This window comes from Lampetra planeri, chromosome 76 (genome assembly GCF_965212315.1).
Source record: "Lampetra planeri chromosome 76, kcLamPlan1.2.h2, whole genome shotgun sequence".
NCBI classification, from domain to species: domain Eukaryota; kingdom Metazoa; phylum Chordata; class Hyperoartia; order Petromyzontiformes; family Petromyzontidae; genus Lampetra; species Lampetra planeri.
The window spans coordinates 1,056,312-1,083,826 of record NC_136181.1 but is presented as its reverse complement, the minus strand read 5'-3'; the positions used below and the strand labels follow the sequence as shown (position 1 = coordinate 1,083,826).

General features: G+C 47.9%; 1 protein-coding gene across 1 annotated transcript in view; it reads right to left on the bottom strand.

Moving 5' to 3' along the window:
* Positions 1 to 15,450: 15,450 nt before the first annotated feature.
* LOC144737982 (protein mono-ADP-ribosyltransferase PARP14-like) overlaps positions 15,451 to 27,515 on the bottom strand; it is a 96,570-nt gene continuing 84,505 nt past the window's right edge. The window contains exons 18-19 of the mRNA XM_078620900.1: positions 22,665 to 22,851; positions 15,451 to 22,564 (exon numbers count right to left, since the gene is read on the bottom strand). Of these exons, the coding sequence (XP_078477026.1) occupies positions 22,272 to 22,564; positions 22,665 to 22,851 (480 nt within the window). The 3' untranslated portion in view covers positions 15,451 to 22,271. The remainder of the gene's footprint in view (positions 22,565 to 22,664; positions 22,852 to 27,515) is intronic.

Below are 27,515 nucleotides of genomic sequence, written 5' to 3'. Positions count from 1 at the left end.
TATGTGGGTCTCGGTGTTATGAGTCTCTGGGTCTCTATGTTGTGAGTCGACGGATCTCTGTATGGTGAGTCTATGGGTCTCTGTGTGTTTGCATGGGTCTCACTCACCCACATAACCACCCACCCACACACATCATAACTGGGGATACAAAGGCGGCCGGGCGAGTGTGGTGGTGTTTGGCTTCTCCCTCGTGTGCTAGAGTTCCGGCCTTTATATGCGCTGCTGCTGCTACTCGCTACTAACAGCACTTGCCCCATCAACCTGTGTGGGCTACACGGGGGAGCTTTGTCTCTGAACATAGCGTCCTACAGGAGGGACGGATTTGTCAATACATTGTCCCTCCACCATCTCTACGGACCATGAAGAAGGACCATTGCCCGGAACGTCGCCTGTTATATCTTTATTCTCAGTACTGCGGCCACACACGACTAGTGAGGTGTTTGAGCCCAGCGTGATCACTCTTCCTTCCCCCCCCCTGGATTGTCCTGAGTGGTACAGCCCATCGCGTTCATGCCGGGCTCTGGACAAGTCCACCTGGGAGCCTCTTGGGTTGGGGGGGGGCAAAAGGTGCAGCTCTGCAATTGCTTCCTCACTCCACTGCTGGCGGAAGAGGCCTCTGATAGAGGCCGCTATAGACAGTATTTGGTCTACTCTTCCACGTTGAGCCAGACGGAACAATGTGAGCGTCCCCACACTGTACCCCACACACCCACCTACTGACCCACACACTCAACCACCCACTCGCCCACCCATTCACCCACCCACTGACCCACACACTCCACCACCCACTCGCCCACCCACCCACTTACACACTCACCAACACACTTACCCACCCACATACCCACCGGCATCTCAGCGACTCACTCACCTACCTACTCATTCACTCACCCACTCAACTACCTACCCACTCAACCACTCCTCTTCCTCCGTCTTCCACATGAAGCCTCGGTTCTTCTCGGCCACATTCATACCCTCTGTTCGCAATGCATGCAAGATGTGGAGCCCTCTAAAGGAATATCTGCGCAGGGTTTAAACATTCAGTGCTGGCCCTGCCTATGATCCATCGTGAGTTTAACCAGACTGGATTGTTTAAGGAGCTCAAGTCTTTGAAAGATCTGGACAAAGTCCCATCGGTGAGCTCTTCCGGCAGACGAGGCTGCGTTGACTGGGTCATGTAGCCCGCATGCCCAACCACACCGCATGCCAAACCACACCACATTTGGCTGGATAGAGGGGGCTAAACAGGCACGGCACGGGCTGGAGAAGAGATTAAATTATGCGTTCCAGGGTAATGTGGAGGTGGCGATGGTAGTGGTGTTAATCCCGATGTTACTGCTACCACTCCGCACTGTCTGACTCGTCTCAGCTGCTCACTCACTCACCCACACTCACTCACCCACACTCACTCATCCACCCACTCACCCACATTCAATTGCTCACCTGCTCACTCATCCAACAACTCACTGTCCCACCAACCAATTCACTCCCTCACCCACTCATTCATCATGACACCCACCTATCACTTACCCACTCACTCACTTGATAACACACCCAATCACACACCAACCCATTCACTCACTCATGCACCCACCAACCCACTCTCCATTATGAACCCGCATGACTTTGCCATCGTAAACTTCACCCACATGGCCATTGTGAACCACACCCACAGATCCATCGTGAACTGCACCCACACGGCCATCGTGAACCCCACCCATGCGGCCATCGTGAACAGCGCCCACACGGCCATTGTGAACCCCACTGACCCGGCCATTGTGAACCCCACTGACCCTGCCATCATGAACCCCACCAACCCGGCCATTGTGAATCTCACCGACATGGCCATCGTGAACCCACTGACCCGGCCATAGTGAACCCCACTGACCCTGCCATCCTGAACCCCAACGACCCGGCCATTGTGAATCTCACCAACTCGGCCATCGTGAACCCCCACGAGCTGGGACACCATGCTCACAGTCCAGTCAAAACCCAGGCACCACTCTCATAAAACATTGCAACGTTATATTGAGTTCCTGTGGATTTATTTCAGTGAGTTAACAACAACATACAAACAATAAAACATTCTCCATTATTATATTATAATTTTTTATAGATCTCTGCTCTTAACACACCATGTGGCTAGGCAGCCTCTGGTCATTGTCTCCGGCTCCACTCTGTGGAGACAGACCCAGCATCACAGCAGCGCTCCAGCGTTCCGCTACTAAAGCCAGAAGTCCCAGTTGGTACCCACCACCCTCCCCTCCCACCCTTGTCCGTGGGTGAACTTACTGACTGACTGCGTGGGGGATTAAAACGAAACTCTAAAACTCATCCATAATAGAGGTTTTTTTGGTGGGATCACGTAAATATATAAAAGTGTCATTAAAACCCACCATCATCCATCTCAGCCAACTAGTAAGGGTTGTTCTGTAAACAGAACATGCCAATTCGTCACTAGTACAGCACACCGGTGTGTTGGAGAGCAAAGCCACAACATTTACAATCTTGAGTACGACGTTTCACCAGTAATTACAACTAGCTTCATCAGGCGACAGCCAGATTTGTGGAGAAGGCCCCACTGAGCTATGTGACTCTCTATCAGCGAAGTGACCTGGCTATCACAAGTGATAAAAGCTCAACAAAGTGACTGCTATCATCAGCATTGTCATTTGGGAATTCATAGCGGCAGCCACATCCACTCCTCTATGATCACTGCGAAACCTCTTAATATCCCTGCACCTACTGACCCCTCCATGTTCCACAGTACTACTTATTCCTTAAATGCATTCTCTGCCATTTCTGTCCTGGAGCTGTCCTAATAATCTCCAAAACCTGCCCCACCTTTTCCTCCCTCGGTCCCCTTCCATCTTCCCTTCCATCCATTCTCCCCACGATTATTCCATTTCTTTTGGATTTCTTTTAACTCTTCCCTCTCCTCTGGCATCTTCCCCAACTTTTATACAAACACCATCATCGTGCCGCTTCTCAAAAACCTCTAGATCCCTCTGTCCCTGCACACTATCGCCCTATTTCCTTGCTTCCTTATTTTTCCAAACTCCTTGAACGCTTAGTTCACTCCTGCCTCTCACCCTACATCTCTTCCCACTCACTGTATCCCCTCCATCAGTCTGGGTTCCGCCCTCTCCATTCCACTAAAACCACCCTCCACATCCACAACCACCTGGCCAACTCGCGTCACTGGCCTATCCTCCATCCTTATCTCTCTCAATCTGTCTTCTGCCTTCGACACTCTCGACCACTCCCTCCTCCCCTATCCACTCTCTCCAAACTCGGCATCTCTGACACCCCGCTTTGTTGGATTCATTCCTACCTGACTTCCTGTTCATTGACTGTCTCTTTCAACCACTGCTGTTCCTCCACCACCCCTCTCATGGTTGGTGTTCCCCAGGGCTCGGTACTTGGTCCCCTTCTGTTCTCCATACACACATCTCCCCTAGAGTCTATTCTTTATTCCTTCGATATCTCCTATCATCTCTTTTCTGATGACACTCAAGTTTTCTTCTTCCAATCATTCACCCCCGATTTTTCCCTCCGTATCTCATCCTGCCTGACAGGCATACAAGCATGAATGATCGAAAATGTCCTTTCCCTAAATTCTTCCAAAACCTCAGTGCTTTTCTTTCCATCGTCTCGCTCACCCCCTCGTGCACCCTCCATTTCTCCCCCCCCCCCCCATAATCTCTTCCCAAACTCTACCGCCCTAACTTTCAATGTTACCTTCGATTCCACTCTCTCTTTCACTTCCCACATTGCCAACACCTCTCACAAATGCCGTTACCATCTGTACAACATCAGGAAAATCTGCCCACTCATCACTACCACTGCTGCCAATCTCATACAATCCCTTGTCTTCAATCATCTGGATTACATCAACTCACTCCTGGTTGGTCTCCCTGCTTACGCCGTTATCCTTCTCCAACACATCCAAAATGCAGTTGCACGGACTGTACTCAACCTTCCATGCACATTTTACTGCTCTCCTCTCCTTCAACAACTTCACTGGCTTTCTGTCTATCACTGCTGTCTTTAAAAATTCCTCACTCTGGTATTCAAAGCCTCACCCTACCCCTCTTCTCTCATTTCTTGATATGTCCCTTCATGCTCCCCTCGATCTCAATGTTTCCGTTTACTCACTGTTCCATCATCTCCTTGCGCCCAGTCTCGCTTTCATTAATTATTTATCTCGTCTTGCCACCGTTGCACCGGAACAAACTCCCACTCCAGATTAGACTCTCATCCTCGCTTTCCACCTTTCACTTGGCCCTCAGGTCCCTTCTATTCTCGATTGCTTCTTCTCTTCCACTGCCTCCACCCCAACCGGTTCCTTCACCTACTTGCAGCCCCCCAGTCATCTTCCTCCGACGACCCTAATTCCTGACCCGGCTCTGACATCTTGCTTTTTATGTGCACCTGGCCACATCTCTCCCCCAGCTATACACTGTGCTCCTCCATCGGCTCAACTGTCTGCCTACCAGACCTCTGCCCCTACCACCCTCCACTTATCCTAATCCATGCCCATTTCACAACTTCACGCATGTGCCCCATACCCCACTTCCTCTAATCTATGTTGCACCCCGTCAGACATCCTCACTCACCATCACATTGCACCTTATTCTGCCTTACTTACCCCTGCAATATCAGCTCCATTCCCAGGCCCTGCCCCTCTATCCACCCATCACCTTCCTCACTGAATGCCGTCAGATTGAATTTTAAAGCACCCTCGAAATAGTGCGATAAAAATTCGAATTAGAGACCCACAGAGACCTATACTCACAGAGATCTATAGAGATCCAGACTCGTAGAACCATACATACTCACAGCAACCCACAGAGACCCATACTGAAAATAGAAAAAAAATATTTCACCAGGTAAGGCCCTACTTAGCTATGTTGCTCTTTTTCAGAGAATTTACCTGTCTATCACAGGTGATAGCAGCTCAATTAAGTTGCTGATATCATCACTTGGGAGTTCATAACGGCAGCCAAATATTCTAAAAGCAAGTTTCTAGAGACTCGTAGAGACTTGCAGAGACTCATACTCACAGAGCCCCATACTGACCCACAGAGACCCATACTAGCAGAGACCGATACAGACCCACAGAGACCCACACTCACAGAGACCCATACACACAGACCCATACTCAAAGAGTCCAAACATGCTCGCAGACCCATGCTCACAGAGACCCTTAATCATGGGGACCCATACAGACCCACAGAGACTCATACTCACAGAGACCGATCTTTTTCTTCGTCGTGTCTCCTGTACAACCTATATATATAGTCTCTGTCCAATATTCTGCACAGGCCACCGCTTCTGGTGTTGGCATTGCCAAATTTTGAGGAGTGCATTGTGGTGTTGCAGGGCATCTCAGGAGATGATCCATTGTTTTCTTCTCCTGACAAGCACATTGTTCGGTTGCGCAGAAGCCCCATGATTTCATGAGAGAGTTGCATCTGCTGAAACCCACTCTCAGTCTGTTTAGGCTCCGCCATGTGAGCCATTTGTAATTGGAGCCAGATGCGAGCTCCTCACTGGGGATGCTTCCTCGCTGGCTCCATTCAGAAGTTTTGTCACTTGATTTTTCCCATTATTTTTGCCAGAGGGAAGTTCTAGCAGATTCCGGTGATGTGGTCAGTACTACAGTGAAGCACAAGAAGCTGTTTCTCGATGACAGACGACGGTGTGCTGGCTGATGGCCATGTAGCGGATTAGGACGTCCCACTCTATGACTTGCTGGTCGTGGTCACCTGCTACCTTCCTGCTGATGTTAAGGGACACTATGCCAGATAGTGCATATAGGCAGGGAACAGGGGTGGCTCTCAGGCACCCTGATATTATTCTGAACGTGTCATTGAGGGCGGTGTGGACATGTTTATTGTGGATTGAGTGTCCCGAGGTAGAGAATGCATATTCAGCCACAGATAAACAAAGTGCTAAGGCAGTGGTGCGTAGAGTGGATAGATGTTGCTCCCCACTTTGAATTTGCGAGTTTTCGCAGAATGTATATGTTTCATGTGTTGAGCTTGGCTTTGGTATTTAAAGTGTGCTTTTTGTAGCTGATTATACGATCCAATGTTACTCCGAGGTAGACTGGGTGACTGATGTTCGAGGCTCTGGTCTCTCCAGGTGACATTCAGGCGTCGGTCTGCATCCCAGTTTCTCAGGTGGAAGGCACAGATTTGGATTTTACTCGGGTTGAGTTTAAGATTATTATTTAGGTAGTTTAGAAACCGATAAAGACGCACAGAGACCCATACTCATAGAGACCTGCAAAGATCCAGAGACTCATACAAAACTAAAGGACCCACAGAGACCCATACTAAATCTTAACTTTTTTTATTTTACCAGGGCTAAGGCCCTGACTGAGATACATAGCTTTTTTTCGGAAGCGACCTGGCTATCGCATACTCTAAATGCGTGACGTCGATTCTAAATGTGGAGGGGAAAAACCAGAAGACCCGGAGAAAATCCACATGACCACCATAGGGAGAGAGCGCGAGAGACACGGATTCCAAATATACAGCAGCATGCATTGTCAGGGTCGGGGTCGAACCCACGTCCTCCTGCATGCCAGGCGAGATAGTCAACATCTAGCCATGCAGCAGGTGAGAGAGAGGTTCACCGTGGCTTATCAGCTCCAGAGCCCTGGACACCGCCAGGAGTGGCGGTGATGGTGGCGCTGCTGGTGGTGGCAATGTTGGTGGTGGCGGTGTTGGTGATTGTGGTACTGGTGGTTGTGACGCTGGTGGTGGCGGCGGCGGTCGTAGCGCTGGTGGTGGTGTCACTAATGGTGGTGGTGGCATTGGTGGTGGTGGTGCTGTTGGTGGCGGCGGTGCTGTTGGTGGCGGCACTGGTGGTGGTGGCGGTGGTGGAGGTGGTGCTGGCGCTCCTGGTGGTGGTGGCGCTGGCGGTGGTGGCAGTGTTGGTAGTGGCGTTGGGGCTCCGAGTGGTGGTGGCGCTGGTGGTGGTGGCGCTGGTGGTGGTGGCGCTGGCGCTTCTAGTGGTGGTGGTGCTGGTGGCGATAGTGGCGCTGGCACTCCTGGTGGAGGTGGTGCTGGTGGTGGCGGTAGCGGCCGCGGTCTGAAGGCAGCTGTTGACGCAGCACTTGTTCGGGCGTCATGTGGATATTGGGATCCCATCTTCTTATTTTTTTCTATATAAAAGTCTCTGCGCGCTCGCGTTTGCGGGGGATTTGGCTCTCCAACGGTGGCCTATGTGTAGAAAATAATTTGCCAGGCAGCACGCCCTAAGCCCTGCGGTGGGAATAGACTATTCCGTTTTCCCATCCATAAACTTTAAAGTAGTTTAATTAACACATTTGTGCCGTTTCTATTATTAATTATTTACTTATTGCTCGACATCGACCGTACCAACTGACGCCAATTGCGGGGTGGGGGGGCGTACCCTGCCAAGTGATGCGCCTTCGCTTGAGCTCACGGGGACATTTTCTTTCACACGTTTTACAGGCAATACATACACACAACGCTGTGGATATTTCTTCACAGTGTGATGTCCTCTTTGCCCCCCCAACACGATGCGTCCAGTTTATATTACAGACTCTGTAGATAATAATTTTTTACTGCTTACATAGCATTATTCTTGCACGGGTGGGGGATGCTGGGGGGGGGGGGTAGCGGCCCAGCCCCTAGCCTGGCAACGTGCCAACTCCGCCGCCTCGCCAATGTAGGCCAGGACGGGGGGCTACGCATGCCACAAAGCCTCAACATGCCTATGGTAAGTACACATTTCCTTGCTTCTTACGCTAACAACTGAAGAGCATTGTTTACTATTGTTAAACACATTAGTTGACAAACATTACACTAATAATGTTGGTCTGCTGATTAAAAATCCGCTTCATTGCTTACTATTATGAAACAAATACGTTGCCAGATATAAAAATTTGTATATTTGTATGCACATACCAACTCTGGCTCATTGTCTACTATCATTCAACTAATCAGTTGCCAAATCTTACTATAATAATGTTTTTTTGCAGATAACAAATCTGCTTCATTGTTTACTATTAGGAAACTAATAAGTTGCCTAATATTACAATTATAATGTTCGTGTGCAGAAACTACATGTGTCCCTAAAGTCAATGTCTGTGTGTGTGAGGCCATATGTGTTTGTGTGCGTGTAAGTCGATGGGTTTCTATGTGTGTGGGTCCATGTCTTGTAAGTCCATGTGTGTGTCTTTTTTAAACGGACAACGCCCCATGTGTTTGTGTGTGTACATACAAGTGTTTGTGTATCAGTCCATTTGTGTGCGTATCAGTCGCTGTGTGTGTGTTAGTTCACATGCGTGTGTAAGTCCACACGTGTGTGTCTAAGTGAATGCGTGTGTGTGAGTCTGTGTGCATGGCTCCATCTGAGTGTGTAAGTCAATGTGCATTTGTGTGTCTATGTGTGTCAGTCGATGTGTGTGTGTTAATCCATATGTGTGTATCTAAAGTAGATGTCTGTGTGTCGCAATCCATATGTGTGTGTAGGGCAATGTGTGTGTCAGTGTATGTATGTATGTGTAAGTCCATGTGTGTGTGTCTTAGTCGATACAGTGAGGGGAAAAAAGTATTTGATCCCCTGCTGATTTTGTACGTTTGCCCACTAACAAATAAATGATCAGTCTATAATTTTAATGGTAGGTTTATTTGAACAGTGAGAGACAGAATAACAACAACAAAATCCAGAAAAAACGCATGTCAAAAATGTTATAAATTGATTTGCATTTTAATGAGGGAAATAAGTATTTGACCCCCTCTCAATCAGAAAGATTTCTGGCTCCCAGGTGTCTTTATACAGGTGTAGTGACAGAGAAAGGTCACTACTGTGTCGGCCCGTACGAAGGCTGGGGGCCCCAAGGGGGTGCCTGGGGGGTCACGTGGTGGAGGGATCCGGACCCTCCCAGAGGTGGGGGAAGTGAGGCGTGTCCTGGGAAGGGAGGCGTGGCCTGAAGAGAGCCAGCCACGCCGGGGCGGAGCCAGCCACGCCAAACCAAATATAAGCGTGGTGTGAACGCAGAGCGAGGCGGCTGTTGTACTGTACTCCAAGGTGAAGACATCTTCGGTCGTCAAGTCCCGAGTCGTCGTCCTGGGCCAGGCAGGCCGTTGCCTGCCTGGTCCAGTCTGTGTCGTGTTCCAGAGTGTTAGTGAGTTGAGGAAGGTGGTCACCACCTCATGTAGAGTGTTATATTATTTACCGTTTAATAAATAGTGTTGCCTCCAAGTTACGTGTGTGTGCACCTAATTTGAACCTACTACATTTGGCGTCAGAAGTTGGAAAAATAAATATTGCTAGGTGTTATCCTAGGGAAGTAAAATGGGCACACGAAAAACAAATATACAACTCACCTGGACGCCTTCGTACAACGGGGACGGTGTGACGACCATCCTTCGGACAGCCCCGGGGATGGCAGCCCCGGTGACAGAGAGAGAGAGAGATGGCGCTGCGCGCGGAGCGGCGGGACTGGCACCACACTGCTGCTTCGCCGCCATCGGGAATGGAGCGACGGAGCCGCGGGGAGAGGACACCATCGTCGCTGCGGGGGCTGGCAGGGGAGGCCCGGCCATGCGGGCCACGCGGTTCCCGCCATTTCGGCGGCTGGTCGGGGCGCGGTTCCCGCCAAAGCGCCGCTCCCGCCATTTCGGCGGCGGGAACGCCGCTCCTGCTGCTGAAATGCCGCTCCCGCCGACATCAACGCCTGCAGAGGGGGAGTTCCAGTCTTCAGCTCGAGCGCGAGAGGTGGATGGGTTCGCAAGAGCAGGCCGTGTTCACCATGAAAGATTCTTCGGGCCGTCCCAGTGCTCCACCTTGCCGCCCTCCACTATTCACAGTTTGCCAGGCGAGTCGTGACATGACAAGCACCCGGCCCCAAGAAAAAAAAAATAATAATAATCTTCACCCATCTTACGTGCGCCGGGTTGCGATCGCGTGTGTTTTTTTTTAACTCGCTGGGTTGCGGAGCGTGTTCGTCCGGTTGTGTGCGTGATAAATTGACGCGGCGACCATGGGGGTTTCTGCTTGTAACAAGTGTTGCTGTTAATTACGGCGTCGAGATCGGTATCTTCGGGGTGTAGTTAATGATTAATTCGTGTTGGTGTCCCGAGCTCCGTTGATATCCTGTATGTTGCCGTGTTAATGACTCGTGTTGTTACATCGTTTTGTTGCGAAATCGCCGTTGTTATTGTGTATACTGTATGGAGTTTCGCTCGTGATTGCCACGTGTAACTGTAAGAAACTTTGATCGTCATTGTTGCCAAGGTACAGACCGTATGGAGCTTTGCTTGGAATTGTTAACAGTGTATGGAATGTTGGGTACTTGCTTGTGATTATTTACTATATACGGATTGTCTGGAGTATTGATTGTGTGTGTTGCCATGTGGGGACTGGATGGAGCATTGCGCCAAATGATTCACTGTACGAATTTCATATACTGCATATACTGTATTAATCAATTTGGCGATTCTTGGGGTTTGTGTATAGTTTTTTTGCTCTCAAAATTCGAATGCCCTGAGTCCCATGGTTAATGTTGAAGGAGATTTTGAAATGACAGGTTCGATTCGTTTCAAACTCACTGGTTGGTTCCTGTCCGTTGTTGCACAGATGATGTCTTTTGTGCGAGAATGCTCCTTGTGTTCTACATGGATCGGGGGTCCGTTTCCGTTAATTGCCGTCAAATTGCGTTGCTCTCCACTCGGTTGGTACAGCTGCATGCTGCAATGCGAGTCTCGGAGATGATGTGTACGGATACGGGATGTGATGGTGTTAAATTGTGATGGTGACATGCGGCCAGGGATTTGGAATTGTGCTGCTGGCTGTCACCTATCTTGGGGCGCAGGTCCTGACCAGGATGGCCCAGTGAGTGTTGCGTGTCTAACATGAACGTTGTGGTCCCGTCATGCAATGGCTGACGGCTTGACCTGACAGCCCGGAGATTGAAACACTCCGTGGCATGTCTAGCCTAGTGGGCTGTGCGCTCACATGGCTCGGAGAGTGTGGTCCCGTCATGCAATGGCTGACGGCTTCACCTGACAGCCCGGAGATTGAAACACTCCGTGGTATGTCTAGCCTAGTGGGCTGTGTGCGCTCACAGGGCTCGGAGAGTGTGGTCCCGTCATGCAATGGCTGACGGCTTGACATGACAGCCCGGAGATTGAAACACTCCGTGGCATGTCTAGCCTAGTGGGCTGTGCGCTCACAGGGCTCGGAGAGTGTGGTCCCGTCATGCAATGGCTGACGGCTTGACCTGACAGCCCGGAGATTGAAACACTCCGTGGTATGTCTAGCCTAGTGGGCTGTGCGCTCACATGGCTCTGAGAGTGTGGTCCCGTCATGCAATGGCTGACGGCTTGACCTGACAGCCCGGAGATCGAGACACTCCGTGGCTTGTCTAGCCTAGTGGGCTGTGCGCTCACATGGCTCAGAGAGTGTGGTCCCGTCATGCTGTCTGACAGCTTGACCTGACAGCCCGGAGATCGAGACACTCCGTGGCTTGTCTAGCCTAGTGGGCTGTGCGCTCACATGGCTCAGAGAGTGTGGTCCCATCATGCTGTGTCTGATGGCTTGACCTGACGGCCCGGAGAGTGAGACACTCCGAGGTGCGTTGAAACAGTGGGCTGGAGATTCGTAAGGTTCAGGTGGAGTTGTCCTGTTACGTTGAGACTGTATCCCTCAGTTGTTAGGGTGCATGTTGTGCAGTGAGTGAACGATGGGTCGTCTCGGCTTGGTCGGTACAGCTATATGCTGCGATGCGAGTCTTGGAGAGAGACTGGGTTAAAATCCCCCCCCGATATGGCCGACGCGTGCTACTAGTTGTGACGCCACGTCGGAAAGGCGGTGGGGTGGTAACATGGAAATTCCCCCCCCGATATGGCCGACGCGTGCTACTGGTTGTGACGCCGCGTCGGAAAGGCGGTGGGGTGGTAACATGGAAATTCCCCCCCCCGATATGGCCGACGTGTGCTACTGGTTGTGACGCCGCGTCGGAAAGGCGGTGGGGTGGTAACATGGAAATCCCCCCCCGATATGGCCGACGCGTGCTACTGGTTGTGACGCCGCGTCGGAAAGGCGGTGGGGTGGTAACATGGAAATTCCCCCCCCGATATGGCCGACGCGTGCTACTGGTTGTGACGCCACGTCGGAAAGGCGAGGGGTGCTAACGGGTGACTGTCATTGCATGCGTGATTCTAACGGGGGGGGGGGGGGGGCTGTGCTGGAGCGTAAGTGGGTTAGCCAGTTTTCATGTATATTTTTTGTTAATTCCCCATTTTCTATGCGGTTCCCTTTTTACCCTCGTCGATTCTGTATATATTAAGTGATTGTATTTCTTATCGGTCGCCGGTCATTTATTGATGTTGTTGGTTCGGAGGCACACCTTTTCGATGTTTCACAGTTGTGTTACAGCCGGGGACGGCTGTGTGTTTATACAGGGGGGGGTGATGTAGTGACAGAGAAAGGTCACTACTGTGTCGGCCCGTACGAAGGCTGGGGGCCCCAAGGGGGTGCCTGGGGGGTCACGTGGTGGAGGGATCCGGACCCTCCCAGAGGTGGGGGAAGTGAGGCGTGTCCTGGGAAGGGAGGCGTGGCCTGAAGAGAGCCAGCCACGCCGGGGCGGAGCCAGCCACGCCAAACCAAATATAAGCGTGGTGTGAACGCAGAGCGAGGCGGCTGTTGTACTGTACTCCAAGGTGAAGACATCTTCGGTCGTCAAGTCCCGAGTCGTCGTCCTGGGCCAGGCAGGCCGTTGCCTGCCTGGTCCAGTCTGTGTCGTGTTCCAGAGTGTTAGTGAGTTGAGGAAGGTGGTCACCACCTCATGTAGAGTGTTATATTATTTACCGTTTAATAAATAGTGTTGCCTCCAAGTTACGTGTGTGTGCACCTAATTTGAACCTACTACACAGGTAACGAGCTGAGATTAGGAGCACACTCTTAAAGGGAGTGCTCCTAATCTCAGCTCGTTACCTGTGTAGTGGTGATACGCGCTGGGGTAGCGATCGGGTGCCAGCGCGTAGTGATTGGCTGTGTGTGTGGTGACGCGCGCTGACGGTGAAGGATCAGGGGTCAGCGCGGGGTCGTGGGTTATGTGGTGCTGATTGGCTGTGTGCCGGTGACGCGCTTGAGAGGGAGTGATCGGGTGGCAGCGCGGCGTGATTGGTTGGGTAGTGGAAACACGCGCTGGGGGAAACCGGATCGTAGAGATAGCGCGTCGTGATTGGTTAACTAAGGAGCGATGCTCACGTCGAGGTCCGCATCCGCTCCGTCTCCCGTGAGGAGGGACTATATAAGGTGATGCACACAGGCGTACGGGGAGAGTGTAACCAGCGAAGACTGAAGACGGAGAGGAAGAGATAGGGCCCTGTGGTACCCAGTCCCGCTGTCCTGTGGGGACCGGGACTCTGTGTAACCCAGAGGCGGAGTGTAGTGTGAGCATGCAGTGTGAGCATGCAGCGTGTGTAGCCAGAGGCATAGGGTCTACACGAGACGAGTGATGCGTGTGTAGCCAGAGGCATAGGGTCTACACGAGACGAGTGATGCGTGTGTAGCCAGAGGCATAGGGTCTACACGAGATGAGTGATGCGTGTGTAGCCAGAGGCATAGGGTCTACACGAGCTAAGTGAAGTGTGTAGCAAGAGGCATGGAGTCTACACGAGCTAAGTGAAGTGTGCAGTCAGAGGAATAGAGATCACACGTTGTATCGTTGTATCGTGACAGTAGTCAGAAGAATAGAGACCACACGTTGTATCGTGACAAGTCAAGATTTAATAAAAAGTGTGTTACCCGTCAAGGAGTTTCCTGCCGTCATTTCCAATACTTCAACTGGCGTCAGAAGTGAAACAGTCTTCCAAGCATGGATACGAGGAAGACCCGTCGGACCCACGGGATTGACCGCGAGGATAACCTTGACGACTCGGGCCAGCTGGCATCGGGGGGTGAGGACGAAGAATGGCCCACGCTGCAGGATCCGCCGACGGCGCCGGGCGAGCGACTGGGGACCGATGCCGTGCTCCGCGAGGCGCACTCCCGTCTGGCGGAGCTGCTGCTCGCCGCCGCGTCCATCCTGGCGGAAATCAGCTCGTCGGCAGGAGCGGGGACGGCGGCGGACATTCTACAGGGTCGCCCCGCAGATTCCCGCCAAAATGACTTGGCGATTCCCGCCATTTCATCTGCGCCGACTTTTGGTGGGAACGGCGACCGCCACGTGGCGGCGGTTCTCCAAGCGCGCCCGCTTACGTCATCAACGCGCGCTGCGGACCGCCATCAGACACCCGCCACTGGGGCCGCCATCTTACACACCGACGGGGCGGTGGAAAGGAACCACGAGGCAGAGGACGACTTCATTTTTCAACAGCGCCTTCCCGCATTGTCAGCCTTCAAGGCGGAAGGCGGGGACTGGGGCCAATTTCAGCGCAGGTTTTTGGCGCATCAGGAGATGTCCGCCTGGTCCGACGCTACGGCGCTGCGGGCACTGCCTGCCATGTTGGACGACAACGCGCTCGCGGCTTTCATATCCGCACGGAGGTCGGACCGTTCCACGCTTAAGGCAGCGCTGGGTCTCATGGCCAAGGTCTACGGACCTCCCTCGGCGTGTCGCCATCATTTTTATGCAAGGCGGAAGGCGGACACGGAGACCGCGCTCGCCTATCGCACGGCGTTGCTGGCTCTCGCCGATGCCGCATTCCCTCGTATGGACGAGGAGGGCCAAGATGCGATGGTTTTGGAGCAGCTGCTTAAGTTGGCGCAGGACCTGGGGGTCCCCATCAACACGGCCGACGAGATCGATATTTCTTCCTTGCGGGTCGCTACGAGTATACAAGCGCACGAGGTCCTTCAACGCAAACCGGGGGTCGTCTGCAACGCTGAAAATGGGTCGTGGATGGGTATTCCAGCATGACAATGACCCAAAACACACGGCCAAGGCAACAAAGGAGTGGCTCAAGAAGAAGCACATTAAGGTCCTGGAGTGGCCTAGCCAGTCTCCAGACCTTAATCCCATAGAAAATCTGTGGAGGGAGCTGAAGGTTCGAGTTGCCAAACGTCAGCCTCGAAACCTTAATGACTTGGAGAAAATCTGCAAAAAGGAGTGGGACAAAATCCCTCCTGAGATGTGTGCAAACCTGGTGGCCAACTCCAAGAAACGTCTGACCTCTGTGATTGCCAACAAGGGTTTTGCCACCAAGTACTAAGTCATGTTTTGCAGAGGGGTCAAATACTTATATCTCTCATTAAAATGCAATTACATTTATAACATTTTGACATGCGTTTTTCTGGATTTTGTTGTTATTCTGTCTCTCACTGTTCAAATAAACCTACCATTAAAATTATAGACTGATCATTTCTTTCTTAGTGGGCAAACGTACAAAATCAGCAGGGGATCAAATACTTTTTTCCCTCACTGTATGTGTTGTGTAGTAAATGACGACGCGGAGGCAGGTCTTCAAGTAAGGGTTTGCGCCGATTTATTAACAAAGAAAGTAGTTAACCAGCAGAGTTGGTGTCCTACACTCGGTCCTTCTCTTGGACCCTTAGCTCTCTCTACTGCTAGCCTACTGGCTGTCTCTTTGGGCTCTCTCACTTGAGTCGGGACGGGTGTTCAGCCAACACCGCCCAACCGAGGAGAGCAGCATTTTCTATAACTACAGCCGGCTTCTACAGACTTCTTGAGCTCTACCCCTGGCTGTCTCTTCAGCTCCCTTTAACCACTCTCCATCCCGGGCTCCCACAACGACCCCGCTTTTGTCACGGGGCCCTCCTTAAGTACCCTCAGGTTACATGACGTCCTCGTACCTCACAGCGCGTATGACGTCACGTCCCCATATTACTCCTCTACATATGTTTTGCCAGAAGTATGTGTGGTTAATGCAGACTTGATTTCTTGCAAAATGTATTCATGTGGTATTTGAACATCTTATCACCGTTCCTGTTTTATTTCCAGAAAGGGTAAAGCCTACTCTTATTTTTCATATGAGATCCGTTGTTCGGCATGATGTCCAACGTATCTCTCCAAGAACCAATTAAGTTCCTAAAACTAAACTTAAAACTATTTTTTATTTTTACAGGTAAGGCCCACTGAGCTATCGAGCTCTTTTCAGACGCAACCTGGCGATTGCAAATTATAGCTCAAAGAAGTGGCTTATTATCACGTGGAAATTTATTGCATCAGCCAATTATTCTAAACACGTGATGTTGATTGTAAATGTGGAGGGGGAAACCGGAGGACCCGGAGAAAAATCCACACGACCACTGGGAGAGAGACACGCAAACTCCAAATATACAGCAGGCGTCAGGGCCAGGATTGATCATATCCAGGGAAGCTCAAAGTAATGATAGCGATTTAAACCAAACAAAAATTCAGAAGACACGTATAGGGGAGTTCTTCAACCATCAACCTCCCTGATAATTTTAAATGAAAGCATGAAAATCAATTATGCGCAGCAGTCCAACAATTTCACATACATTGTACGTATGTGTGTGCATGTGTTGTTGAGAGCGGTGGTGTAGTGGTTCGCACGCTGTGCTATGAACCCGGCGACCCAGGTTCGATTCCTGCTCATGGCCAACAACAGGGACGATTATCTGAACCGGTTCCTGGACCTCCCCTAGGTCGACTCAGCCTAAAATGAGTACCTGATGTGGTGTTGTAAACATCGCCACTGGGGAGACAAAGGCGGCCGGGCGTGGGGCTGGCCACCCACCCCCTCGTGTACCGTTCCGGCCTTCATAGGTGCTCGCTAACAGCACTTGCCCTTACAGTCTGTTAAGGATATACGGGGGATCTTTGTGTTTTTTAAATCCTTTATAGTAAGTTCGCTTGCTTGCTTGCTTGCGTGCTTGCTTGCTTGTGTGCTTGCTTGCTTGCTTACGACCGTGCAAATCTTTCGGTCGTTTTTTAACCCACTTCCCGTGATCCAATCGAGCTGACATTTTCCACACAGACTCGTTGTGCGAGACAATTAATGTTCGTGAAAATTTTTTTCAAAAATTTTACACTTTTTAGGCAAAAAAAAATTATTTTACATATATTCAAATAGAACTCATTCATGGCTTTGGCTGAACGTCACAGTATAAGAGCCCGGAGCGTAACCCCTCCACAGGCCGTGGCGGAGTAGCGCAGTTGGTAGCGCCCTCGCTTCCCATGCCAAAGGTCGCGGGATCGATCCCCGCGTCCTCTACAGGCGAATATATTTTTAAATCCTTTATATTAATATTCTCAGGTTTTTTTTCGGTAAAGTCACGTAGGTAAAAACATTAAAATACCTACGTGACTTTACCGAAAAAACCTGAGAATATGAATCATTGCAGTCACGAAAGCTTCAAATCTAGAATCCTTTATATTAAGTTCGCTTGCTTGCTTAGGACCGTGCAAATCTTTCGCTCGTTTTTTATCCCACTTCCCGTGATCCAATCGAGCTGACATTTTGCACACAAACTCGTTGTGTGTGACAATTAATTTTCGTGAAAAATAATTTCCAAAATTTTACACTGTTTAGGGAAAACTAATTAAATATTTAATTACCAATTGCTTAATACTGGCAGACAATCATCTGACCCATAGGTGGCAGCCATCTCAAGCCAGAGGACGAGAGGACTCTAGCCGCCACGCATATAAAGGATTTAGAGTGAAAAACTTTGTTTTTACGGGTTTACTTGTTGCGTATGTATTGAACTTATTTCGCAATGTACATAGCCAACCGTGCTTGAGATGGCTGCCACCTATGGGTCAGATGATTGTCTGCCAGTATTAAGCAATTGGTAATTAAATATTTAATTTGTTTTCCCTAAACAGTGTAAAATTTTGGAAAACAATTTTCACGAACATTAATTGTCTCGCACAACGAGTCTGTGTGCAAAATGTCAGCTCGATTGGATCACGGGAAGTGGGTTAAAAAACGACCGAAAGATTTGCACGGTCGTAAGCAAGCAAGCACGCAAGCAAGCAAGCAAGCGAACTTAATATAAAGGATTTAAAAAGGAGTCTATGGGCAGTGTTGGGTCTGTGATGCAAAGTTTATTCTATGGGCACTTGAGTCTATGGTTCAGTGTTAGTCTATTGACACTGTTGAGTCTGGTGCAGTATTGAGTATGTATTATGTTGAACTTCTTTCGTACCGTACGTAACCAACCGTGTGAATCAGGTGCGGGGGGGGGGGGGACGACAACAAACTAAACTAAACAAGCAGTTCTAAAATAATTGCGTTTTCAAACTCATTCCTTTAGAACTGCTTTATAATAACTATATCATGTATTTATTGGTAAAAGTGTCTCTGTGGCACAAGACTCTGACAAGGCTCTGTTGTAAGATGTCTGGCCATCCACTGTTAAGGATGCTTCCAATATAAAACCCACACGTTATTATAACAATAATGATTACAATAATTGTACAATCTCTCCTAGAGTTATGTGAATCTGTGTTACCCTCTAAGGTGGATTTTTTTTTACAAATTTGTAATCTTTTAATGTCTTTCTGGAACATACAAGGCCAGTTCACATGGGACCTTTTTGCCAGTATCAAAGTAGGAACAATAAGAATAGGTACTCTTTGGTTCTTTCGGTAAAGACACGTAGGTATAAAATAAATCACGACGTTTCAGGCGCAACACAAGCGTCCATCAGGTGGGAAAGCATGGTCTGCTGCTGAGGCAGACTGGTTTAAAAGGTTTGAAATGGGTGAATCTCAAGGGTCATAAAGAAGTGGCCGGGGCTAGTGATGTTAATGTGATAAATTAGCATGTAACTGTAGAAAAGGAGAAGAAGAGCAGCCTCCTCGACGAGGGAGTGCAACCCAATGGGTGTAATCCAAAGGGCCTGTGAGTACGAGAGTGCAATCCAAAAGACATGTGAGCATAAGAGTGCAACAAGGACTGAATCCAGATGTACCAACTTTGGTAAGGCACTGTCTTACCAACACATACTTCACATAGAATGGTACATTCTACAGACAAAATAAGGGTACCCCAATGGGTTCTCCCTTATCGCCAGTGGTAGCGAATATTTTCATGGAAAAATTTGAGACAGATGCCATCCAGACATTCACCCTACGTCCTTCCTTGTGGAAGAGATACGTAGATGACACATTTGTCATCTGGCCACATGGCCTGCCAGCACTGAACCAATTTCTCAACCACATAAGTTCCATACACCCGTCTATCAAATTCCCCATGGAAGTAGGATGGCAAGCTACCATTCCTGGATGTTTTGATCGAGAAGAGACCTGATGGTTCGTTGGGACATTTGGTCTACAGGAAAGCCACCCACATGGATGCCTATCTAAAGTTTGACTCCCACCACCATCCAGCCCAGAAGAATTCCCTCATCAAAACACTACACCATAGGGCCCGTTGCATCTCCGAGCAGAACCACCTAGCCAGTGAGTTGGAGCACGTACACCAAGCCCTCAGGATGAACGGATGCAAAGCTGTATCCCCAGCCATGCGGAGACAACCTTCTGAGGATCCAACCAAAACCATCACTTTACCGTACATCGCTGGGTTTATCAAAAAGATTTCCAAAATCTTAAACAAACACAAGATCCAGGTTGGTTTCAATACAGTACACACAATCCGTGATTTAATCCCATCTGTAAAAAGATGTGATTCCTGAGATGCAATACCCTGGTGTCTACAAACTAAGTTGCCTCTGTGGTATCAGTTACATTGGGGAAATGAAACGACATGTCTCGGACAGCATCCGTGAGCACAAGGCAGATCTGAAACACGGTAGGACCAATACCTCTGCCGTTGCCGATAATTTTTTTAATGCTGTGGGCTCACACGAAATTGATTTTTCCAAGATGGAGGTACTCTGCAAACCTACCGGCTACCTTCAGAGATTTGTTCATGAAGCCATCCAGATATATAAACACGGACACAACTTCAACCGAGAGGATGGGTACAAACTGAGCAATCATTGGAAGGACGTTATTAACCAGGTAAAGTCTTAACTGACTGTGATGTTTTCACCCAACCTGCCTATGTCAGCTGTTATTTCGACTCTCTGTGTCTCTCTCTCTCTCTATGCCTCTCTCTTAGATCTCTCATGCTCACATGTCCATTGCATTGCACCTTAATGCATTTGGATTGCACTCTCATGCTCACATGTCTTTTGGATTGCACTCTCATACTCACAGGCCATTTGGATTACACCCGTTGGGTTGCACTTCCTCGTCGAGGAGGCCGCTCTTCTTCTTTTCTACAGTTACATGCTAATTTCTCACATTAACATCATGCTAATCTCTCACATTAACATAGCCACTTCCGTACCCTCTAATTTCTCACATTAACATCATGCTAATCCCTCACATTAACATAGCCACTTCCGTGCCCTCGTCTAGGCGGCCGCTCTCCTTTCTTACAGCTGCATGCTAATTTCTCACATTAACGTCTCTAGCCCCACCCACTTCTTTATGACCCTTGAGCTACACCTATTTCAAACCTTTTAAAACAGTGCCTCAGCAGCAGACCATGCTTTCCCACCTGATGAGGGACACTTTTGTTGCGCTTGAAACGTCGTGAATTATTTTATTTGATACCTACGTGACTTTACCGAAAGAACCAAAGAGTATGTATTCCTGCAGTCATGAAAGCTACAAATCAAGATTAATAAGAATAGGTTTTACAATTTCTGGCAATAAAACAGGTGGTAAGATGTTCAAACACCAAATAGATTCCTTTTGCAAGCAATCAACAAAGGGTAAAACTTATTCTTATTATTCACACTTTAATCCCGTAATATAGCTCCTAACCCCAAGCTATAAATGTTCTGATATGTGCATTTTCTTTGTACTGTTCACCTTTTGGCGTTATCTGGTCTGATACTGGTGAGACTAGGCCATCAAGAAGGTTGTCTCTGGTGTAGACCAATCAGTTTCAAAGACAATGGATATATTTTTGACTAAAAACTTTCGTGACTGCAGGAATTAATATTCTTTGGTTCTTTTGGTAAAGTCACGTAGATAGAAAAATTATAATAAAAAAAGAAGTGAATAAAAACAAAAAACCCACAACGTTTCAATCGCAACACAAGCGGTCTTCATCAGGAAAAAGGGGGGTTAGCCTCTAGAGGCAAACTGTTTATAAAGGTTTAGAGATGGGTGTAGCCCAAGTGGGTCAGCAGCATGGGCGGGGCAGCTAATGTTAATGTAGGAGAAAACAACTAACCGCTGGTTAGTTGTTTCTTTATAGACCGTTTGCCTTTAGAGGCTAACCCCTCTTTTCCTGATGACGACCACCTGTCTTGCGATCGAAACTTCGTGTTTTTTGTTTTTATTTTATATATTTAGTTTATTTTTCACTTTATTTTTTTTATCTAAGTGACTTTACCAAAAGAACTAAATAATAAAATGGATATATTATCAGAGCATGTTTGTTTGCATGTTCACCACGTGTGGTTAATGCAAACTTGATGCATTGCAACATCTATATCTTTCGTGCTTGACCATCTTAACACCTTCTGTTTTATTGCCAGAAAGTGTAAAACCTATTCTTATTGCTCATTCTCCAATTCACATGCTTCTGCCTATTTTGGGATTAGTTACGTCAAAATGGAGTACCCTGAAACATTTGAATTGACATAAATATGGTGTTTTAGTGATTTAATTAAATGTTATACTATTTTACTTTAATATTATACATGCCAGGTGTTTATAGTATACTATTATTTTAAAAATATTTTTTTGGTATTTGAGGCATGCATAAAAATGTGTCGTTAACCCACCATCACCCAACATAGCCAATTTGTAAGGTTTGTCACGTAAACAAAATGTGCCATACTCTGGTTCTTTCGGTAAAGTCACGTAGATAGAAAAAATAACAAAACAAAACACGACGTTTCGGTCGCAACACAAACATCCGTCTTCAGGTGAGAAAATGATCTGCTGTTGTGGCTTTAACTAAATGTGCCAATTAGTTACTAGTACAGCACACCGGTGTGTTGGAGAGTAAACCCACTACAACATTTAGAACTCCAAAACACCCTGGTATACGGAACTAATAACGAATTGGCACGTTTTGTTTACGTGACAGACCTTACTAATTGGCTGTGGCGGGTTTAACAACACATTTATATTTACAGAATCTAAACAAAAAAACCCGTCGAATATGGATATTGGTCACAAAACCTATGTGTTAAATTAGTATATTATTTTGAAAATTAAAATAAGTGAGTTTTGAGCTTCTGATTAATAAGCTAATGATTACACATATATTATGACATTCTGTGGCTGCTGGACAACGGTGTGTAGACTGTTATTGTGATCTCTATTATAACCGGAACTTAATTAGGTACTCGGGGTAGGCTTGAGCATCGTTGAAGATTACAAACATTGCTGGATTGTTAATGTTATCGGTCACACTGTCGTACAGCATTACGGAGCTCAAGCTAGCGTCTATGGGTGGAGGTTCGATCATGCCAGCCTTCCCCAACGTGTAATTCCCGGACAGGATGCGTGCGCGATAGATGGATTTGATGCCATTGGCATCGGGTGGAGAGTACGTATGGTGAGCAGAATAGGCCGCGCTCACAGCAAAGTAGACTCCTTTCCCATAGACCACAGCTGCAAATACAGAATGGAACAACTGTCATTGAGCCACATACCATCACCTCTGAATTGTGGCGATGCGTCTGTGCGTGAGTGACAGAACGGGACGTCGTACCGTTTCTACCACAGTAGCTTCTGTTGAACCCATTCGTGTTGATGGCCTCGCAGGTCTCGAGAGTTGTCCCGTGATACAGAGTCCTTTCCACCGGTGATTCCTTAAGGGGTCCCTTGTAGGCATTTTCCATCTCCGTCTTGTTTGTTGTGTACACTTTCCAAAGTGTAGGGTTTTGAATGTGGATAATCTGTAAAATAAGAGCAAACGTAGTTACGAGTGGGGACCCTTTTAGATGTAAGTGCTCAAACCCGGGCTATGGATGCTTTATATATTTGCATTGGCGTAGTGCTGTTCGATTTGTGGCGTTGTTCTCTGGTCTAACACCAGTTAGGCCATGAAGGAGGATGTAGCTCTGGTGTAGGCCAATCAGTTTCAAAGGCAACGCATACATTGTCAAAGCATGCCTCAAAGGTTTTTTGGGTTAGATTGCGTGAATGTATGTGTCGTTAACCGACCACCACCCGACAAAGCCAATTTGTAAGGTTTGTCACGTAAACAAAACATGCCAATAAGTGACTTCTTCAGCCCACCGGTGTGTTGGAGAGTAAATCCACAACATTTATAATTTGAGTACGACGGTTCGCTGGTAATTATATCCAGCATCATCAGGCGATTTGACCAATTGTGGCAAAATAAGAGCAAAATGTAATTGTGGATTTACTCTCCAGCACACCGGTGGGCTGAAGTAGTCACTTATTGGCATGTTTTGTTTACGTGACAAAGCTTACTCGGGTGTTGGCTGGTTTAACAACACATTTATATTTACGAGATCTAACCCAAAAACTTTTATTATGGATAATATTCTTTATTTTAAGCTTTCGTGACTGCAGGAATCCATACTCTTTGGTTCATTCGGTAAAGTCACCTAGGTAGAAAAAATAATAGATTACGACATTTCGATCGCAACACAAGCAATCATCATCAGGTGAGACAACTACAGCAAGAAAACTGCTGAAGTAGGCGAGAGAGCTGCCGTGACGCCGTTATTTAGGCATCGGCGGTGGGAGAGAGGGGGCGGGGCAGAAAGTGGGGCTGTGGAGCTGCGTGAGACACTGGGGGAGAGAGATTAGCATATAAATGTGAGAAGGCCCAGCCACCAGAGTTGTGCCAATGACAAACCCCTAAGAGCAAGAGGTACACATGATGAGAGAGAGACACACACAGAGAGTCGGAAATAACAGCTGACATAGGCAGGCAGGATGGAAAACATCACAGTTAAGACTTTGCTTGGTTAATAACGTCCTCCCAATGATTGCTTAGTTTGTACCCATCTTCTCGGATGAAGTTGTGTCTGTGTTTATATATCTGGATGGCTTCATGAACAAATCTCTGATCGCCGGTGGGTTTGCAGAGTACCTTAGTCTTGGAAAAATCAATTTTGTGTGAGCCCACAGCATTAAAACAATGATCAGCAATGGCAGAGGTATTGGTCCTACAGTGTTTCAGATCTGCCTTGTGTTCGCGAACACGGTCCGAGACATGTCATTTAGTTTCCCCAATGGAACAGCTGCCGCAGCCATAACTCAGTTTATAGACACCAGGGTGTTGCATGTCAGGAATCCTTTACAGATGGGATCAAATCACGGATTCTGTGTACTGTGTTGAAACCAACCTGGATCTTGTGTTTAAGATTTTGGAAATCTTTTTGGTAACCCCTGCTATGTATGGCAAAGTGATGGTTTTGGTTGGATCCTCAGATGGTTGTCGCATGGCTGGGGAGACAGCTTTGCGGATTGTACGGTCAGAATATCCGTTCATCCTGAGGGCTTCATGTAAGTGCTCCAGCTCACTGGCTAGGTGGTGCTGGTTGAAGATGCATGGTGTCGTGTTTTGATGAGGGAATTCTGGGCTGGATGGTGGTGGGAGTCTGGCTTTAGATAGGCATCCATGTGGGTGGCTTTCCTGTAGACCAAATGTCCCAACGAGCAATCAGGTCTCTTCTCAATCAAAACATCCAGGAATGGTAGCTTGCCATCCTTTTCCACTTCCATTGTGAATTTGATAGATGGGTGTATGGAATTGATGTGGTTGAGAAATTGGTACAGTGCTGGCAGGCTATGTGGCCAGATGACGAACGTGTCATCTACATGTCTCTTCCACAAGGAAGGACGTAGAGTGGATGTCTGGATGGCATCTGTCTCAAATTTCTCCATGAAAACATTCGCTACCAACTGGTGATAAGGGAGAACCCATTGGGGTACCCTCATTTTGTTTGTGGAATGTACCATTATAGGTGAAGTGTTGGTAAGGCAGTGCCTTACCAAAGTTGGTACATCTGGATTCAGTCCTTGTTGGACCAAGTCTTCAATGATTGCAATGGTGTCAGGTACAGGGACCTTGGTGAACAGGGAGACTACATCGAAACTGACAAGCAAATCATCTGGAGACTGAGATGTCCTTGATTAGAGAAACCAAGTGAGCTGTGTTATGTACAACTGAGGTGGTCTTGCCCGTGAAAGGAAGCAGGGTCTCAGACAGAAATCGAGCCAGTTTTTAGGTGGGCGAGTTAATGGTGGAGACGATAGGACGGAGCAGGGTACCTTCTTTGTGGATTTTTGGAAGGCCATAAAATCTGGGTGGTCTAGCAGCCGGAGGTTTTAGAGAGTGCTGCTTGGTCGGATCGATTAGAGAAGTCGAATTAGTGATGATATTGTTGGTTTTTGTGGCTGGGCGGTTGGTGGGATCTCTCTTGATTTTGTTATAGCTGCCATCATTAAGAAGGTCCTGAATTTTGTTGTAAGTAGTTTTATCAATGATGACAGTGGCATTGCTCTTGTCGGCTGAGAGGATGACAATGTCATATCTGTTTTTTTAATTGAGAGAGTTCAAAATGCTCGTCCTTGCTTATGCTGCTAGTGGGTTTCTTAGCGTTTTTGATAGCAGCGATTTCAAATCTTGCAACGTCTGCCGGGATGTGTCCCAAACCTTTGAGGGCTACGCCGACCTTGGCAATGATATCATCCACTGGGATGTGTTTAGGGATGACTGTGAAATTCAACCCTTTAGCTAGTACCGATTTTAGGCTGTCGGAATTATTTGTTTTTATCCGCAGTCTAGCGCAACCTGGAAATCTGTTACCTCCGTGCATTGTCTCATCTCCCAGCTCCCGCCACCGCTCTTTTGCCACCAGCAGGTGGAGCTAGCGGGTGGGCAAATCTAATCTCCTCCCCCATTACCTCATCTTCATCATCACCATATACTTGAACCCTCAGTATTGTAGTGCCATTATTAGGCGGTATGGTTATAGTCTTACCTGCAGTAGCGGACATGTATCAATAGAGTTTGAGAAGGAAGGTGTGGCTAGGGGTGGAGAGACTCTGGAACGGGTATAAAAGCCGGACCCCTGAACGGGTCCGGCAGTCCATCGTCCACTTGAAGACCTGGAGTCCTGAAGAACCGCTCGGAAGACCTGAAGCGAAGAGCCCAAAGGGTAGAACCCGAACCCTTGGCTAGGGTCGGGTTCAGAGCTTATCAGTCTAGGGTAGAGCTATAACCAGAGTGAAGGCACATTAGTCCGGATAGGCTACCTCCTTAGGGTATCGGTTGTCGGGGCCATTACCCCTTTGTGTTATGTACCCTTAGTTGTAATAAACGTGTTTCCTCCAGCAAGTCTCGTTCTCCCTGCTTACCCACTACAGTATTAGAGGTAGTTCACTGCTATACGTTTAGATTATTTTACTGCTGCTATAAATTTCCACGTGGTAAGCCACTTCATTGCGCTATCATTTGTGATAGCCAGGTCGCTTATGATAAAACAGCTACATAGTTAGGTGGACCTTACCTGCTAAACATTTTTTTAAGTAACATTAATTTTTTAAAATTATGTTATCTGTACGTTTATTGTTTTTATTTTATTTGTGTTTAGTAAAGGAATGGACAACTTAGACTTTTGACTTGAGTCGTGACTTTGAGAGTGGGGAATGCTGGCAGAATTGTTGCTACTCCTGCTCTGCTTCTCTGTTTATCTCGTGTTTATCTGTAATCTATTAATTGTTTTCATGTTTTATTTTGACTTTTAGCTTATTTATACCACTATAGGATACTCAGGGCAGATGTCATGAGCACGGCTGCACGTAGCTGACAGCAGAGCCTCACAGCTCTCCCATTAGAGCAGGGGTCCCCAACCCTCGGGCCGTGGCCTGTTAGGAACCGGGCCGCACAGCTGGAGGTGAGCGGTGAGTCCGTGCGTGGCCCGCCAATTATTTGATTTACCACTTCCGTTCACGCCTCTTTCCCGCACTGCACTCTTGTCTCCGTCACAGCTAACCCTAGCCAAAATGAGTAAATAACAAATGTCGCTGGAGAGCTTCTTTGAAAAGGGGGAAAGACCCAATGATGAACCCCCCTCCCCCAGTCCGTGAAAAAATTGTCTTCCACGAAACTGGTCCCTGGTGCTAAAAATGTTGGGGACCGCTGCATTAGAGGGACGAGCCACTGACCCCATGACGCGTTGGAGGAAAGGCCCTACGGGGGACATGATTGGAGGGGGGCGGAGATAGCCCTTCCCTTGTTGCTGCCTCATGCAGCTCACAGATATGTACATGCTTACACTCACAGTACAGTACATCTCAACATTATACAATCGTGCACTTACATTACAACACACACTATTTGTTTAGGTTTACAGTAATTTGCTCCTTTTACATTACATCAAACACATACATATTTTACATCATACACTTAGACTGTACATTCAAATACTGTATATATGTTACCACCTATATCACAACATATCGCTTGCATTTACCACATCATTTGTACACTTTATTAAACATACCCACACTTATATTCGCACCTCTACTTGAAACATATACTAACATATATTTACATATAACATATACGTTACAATCA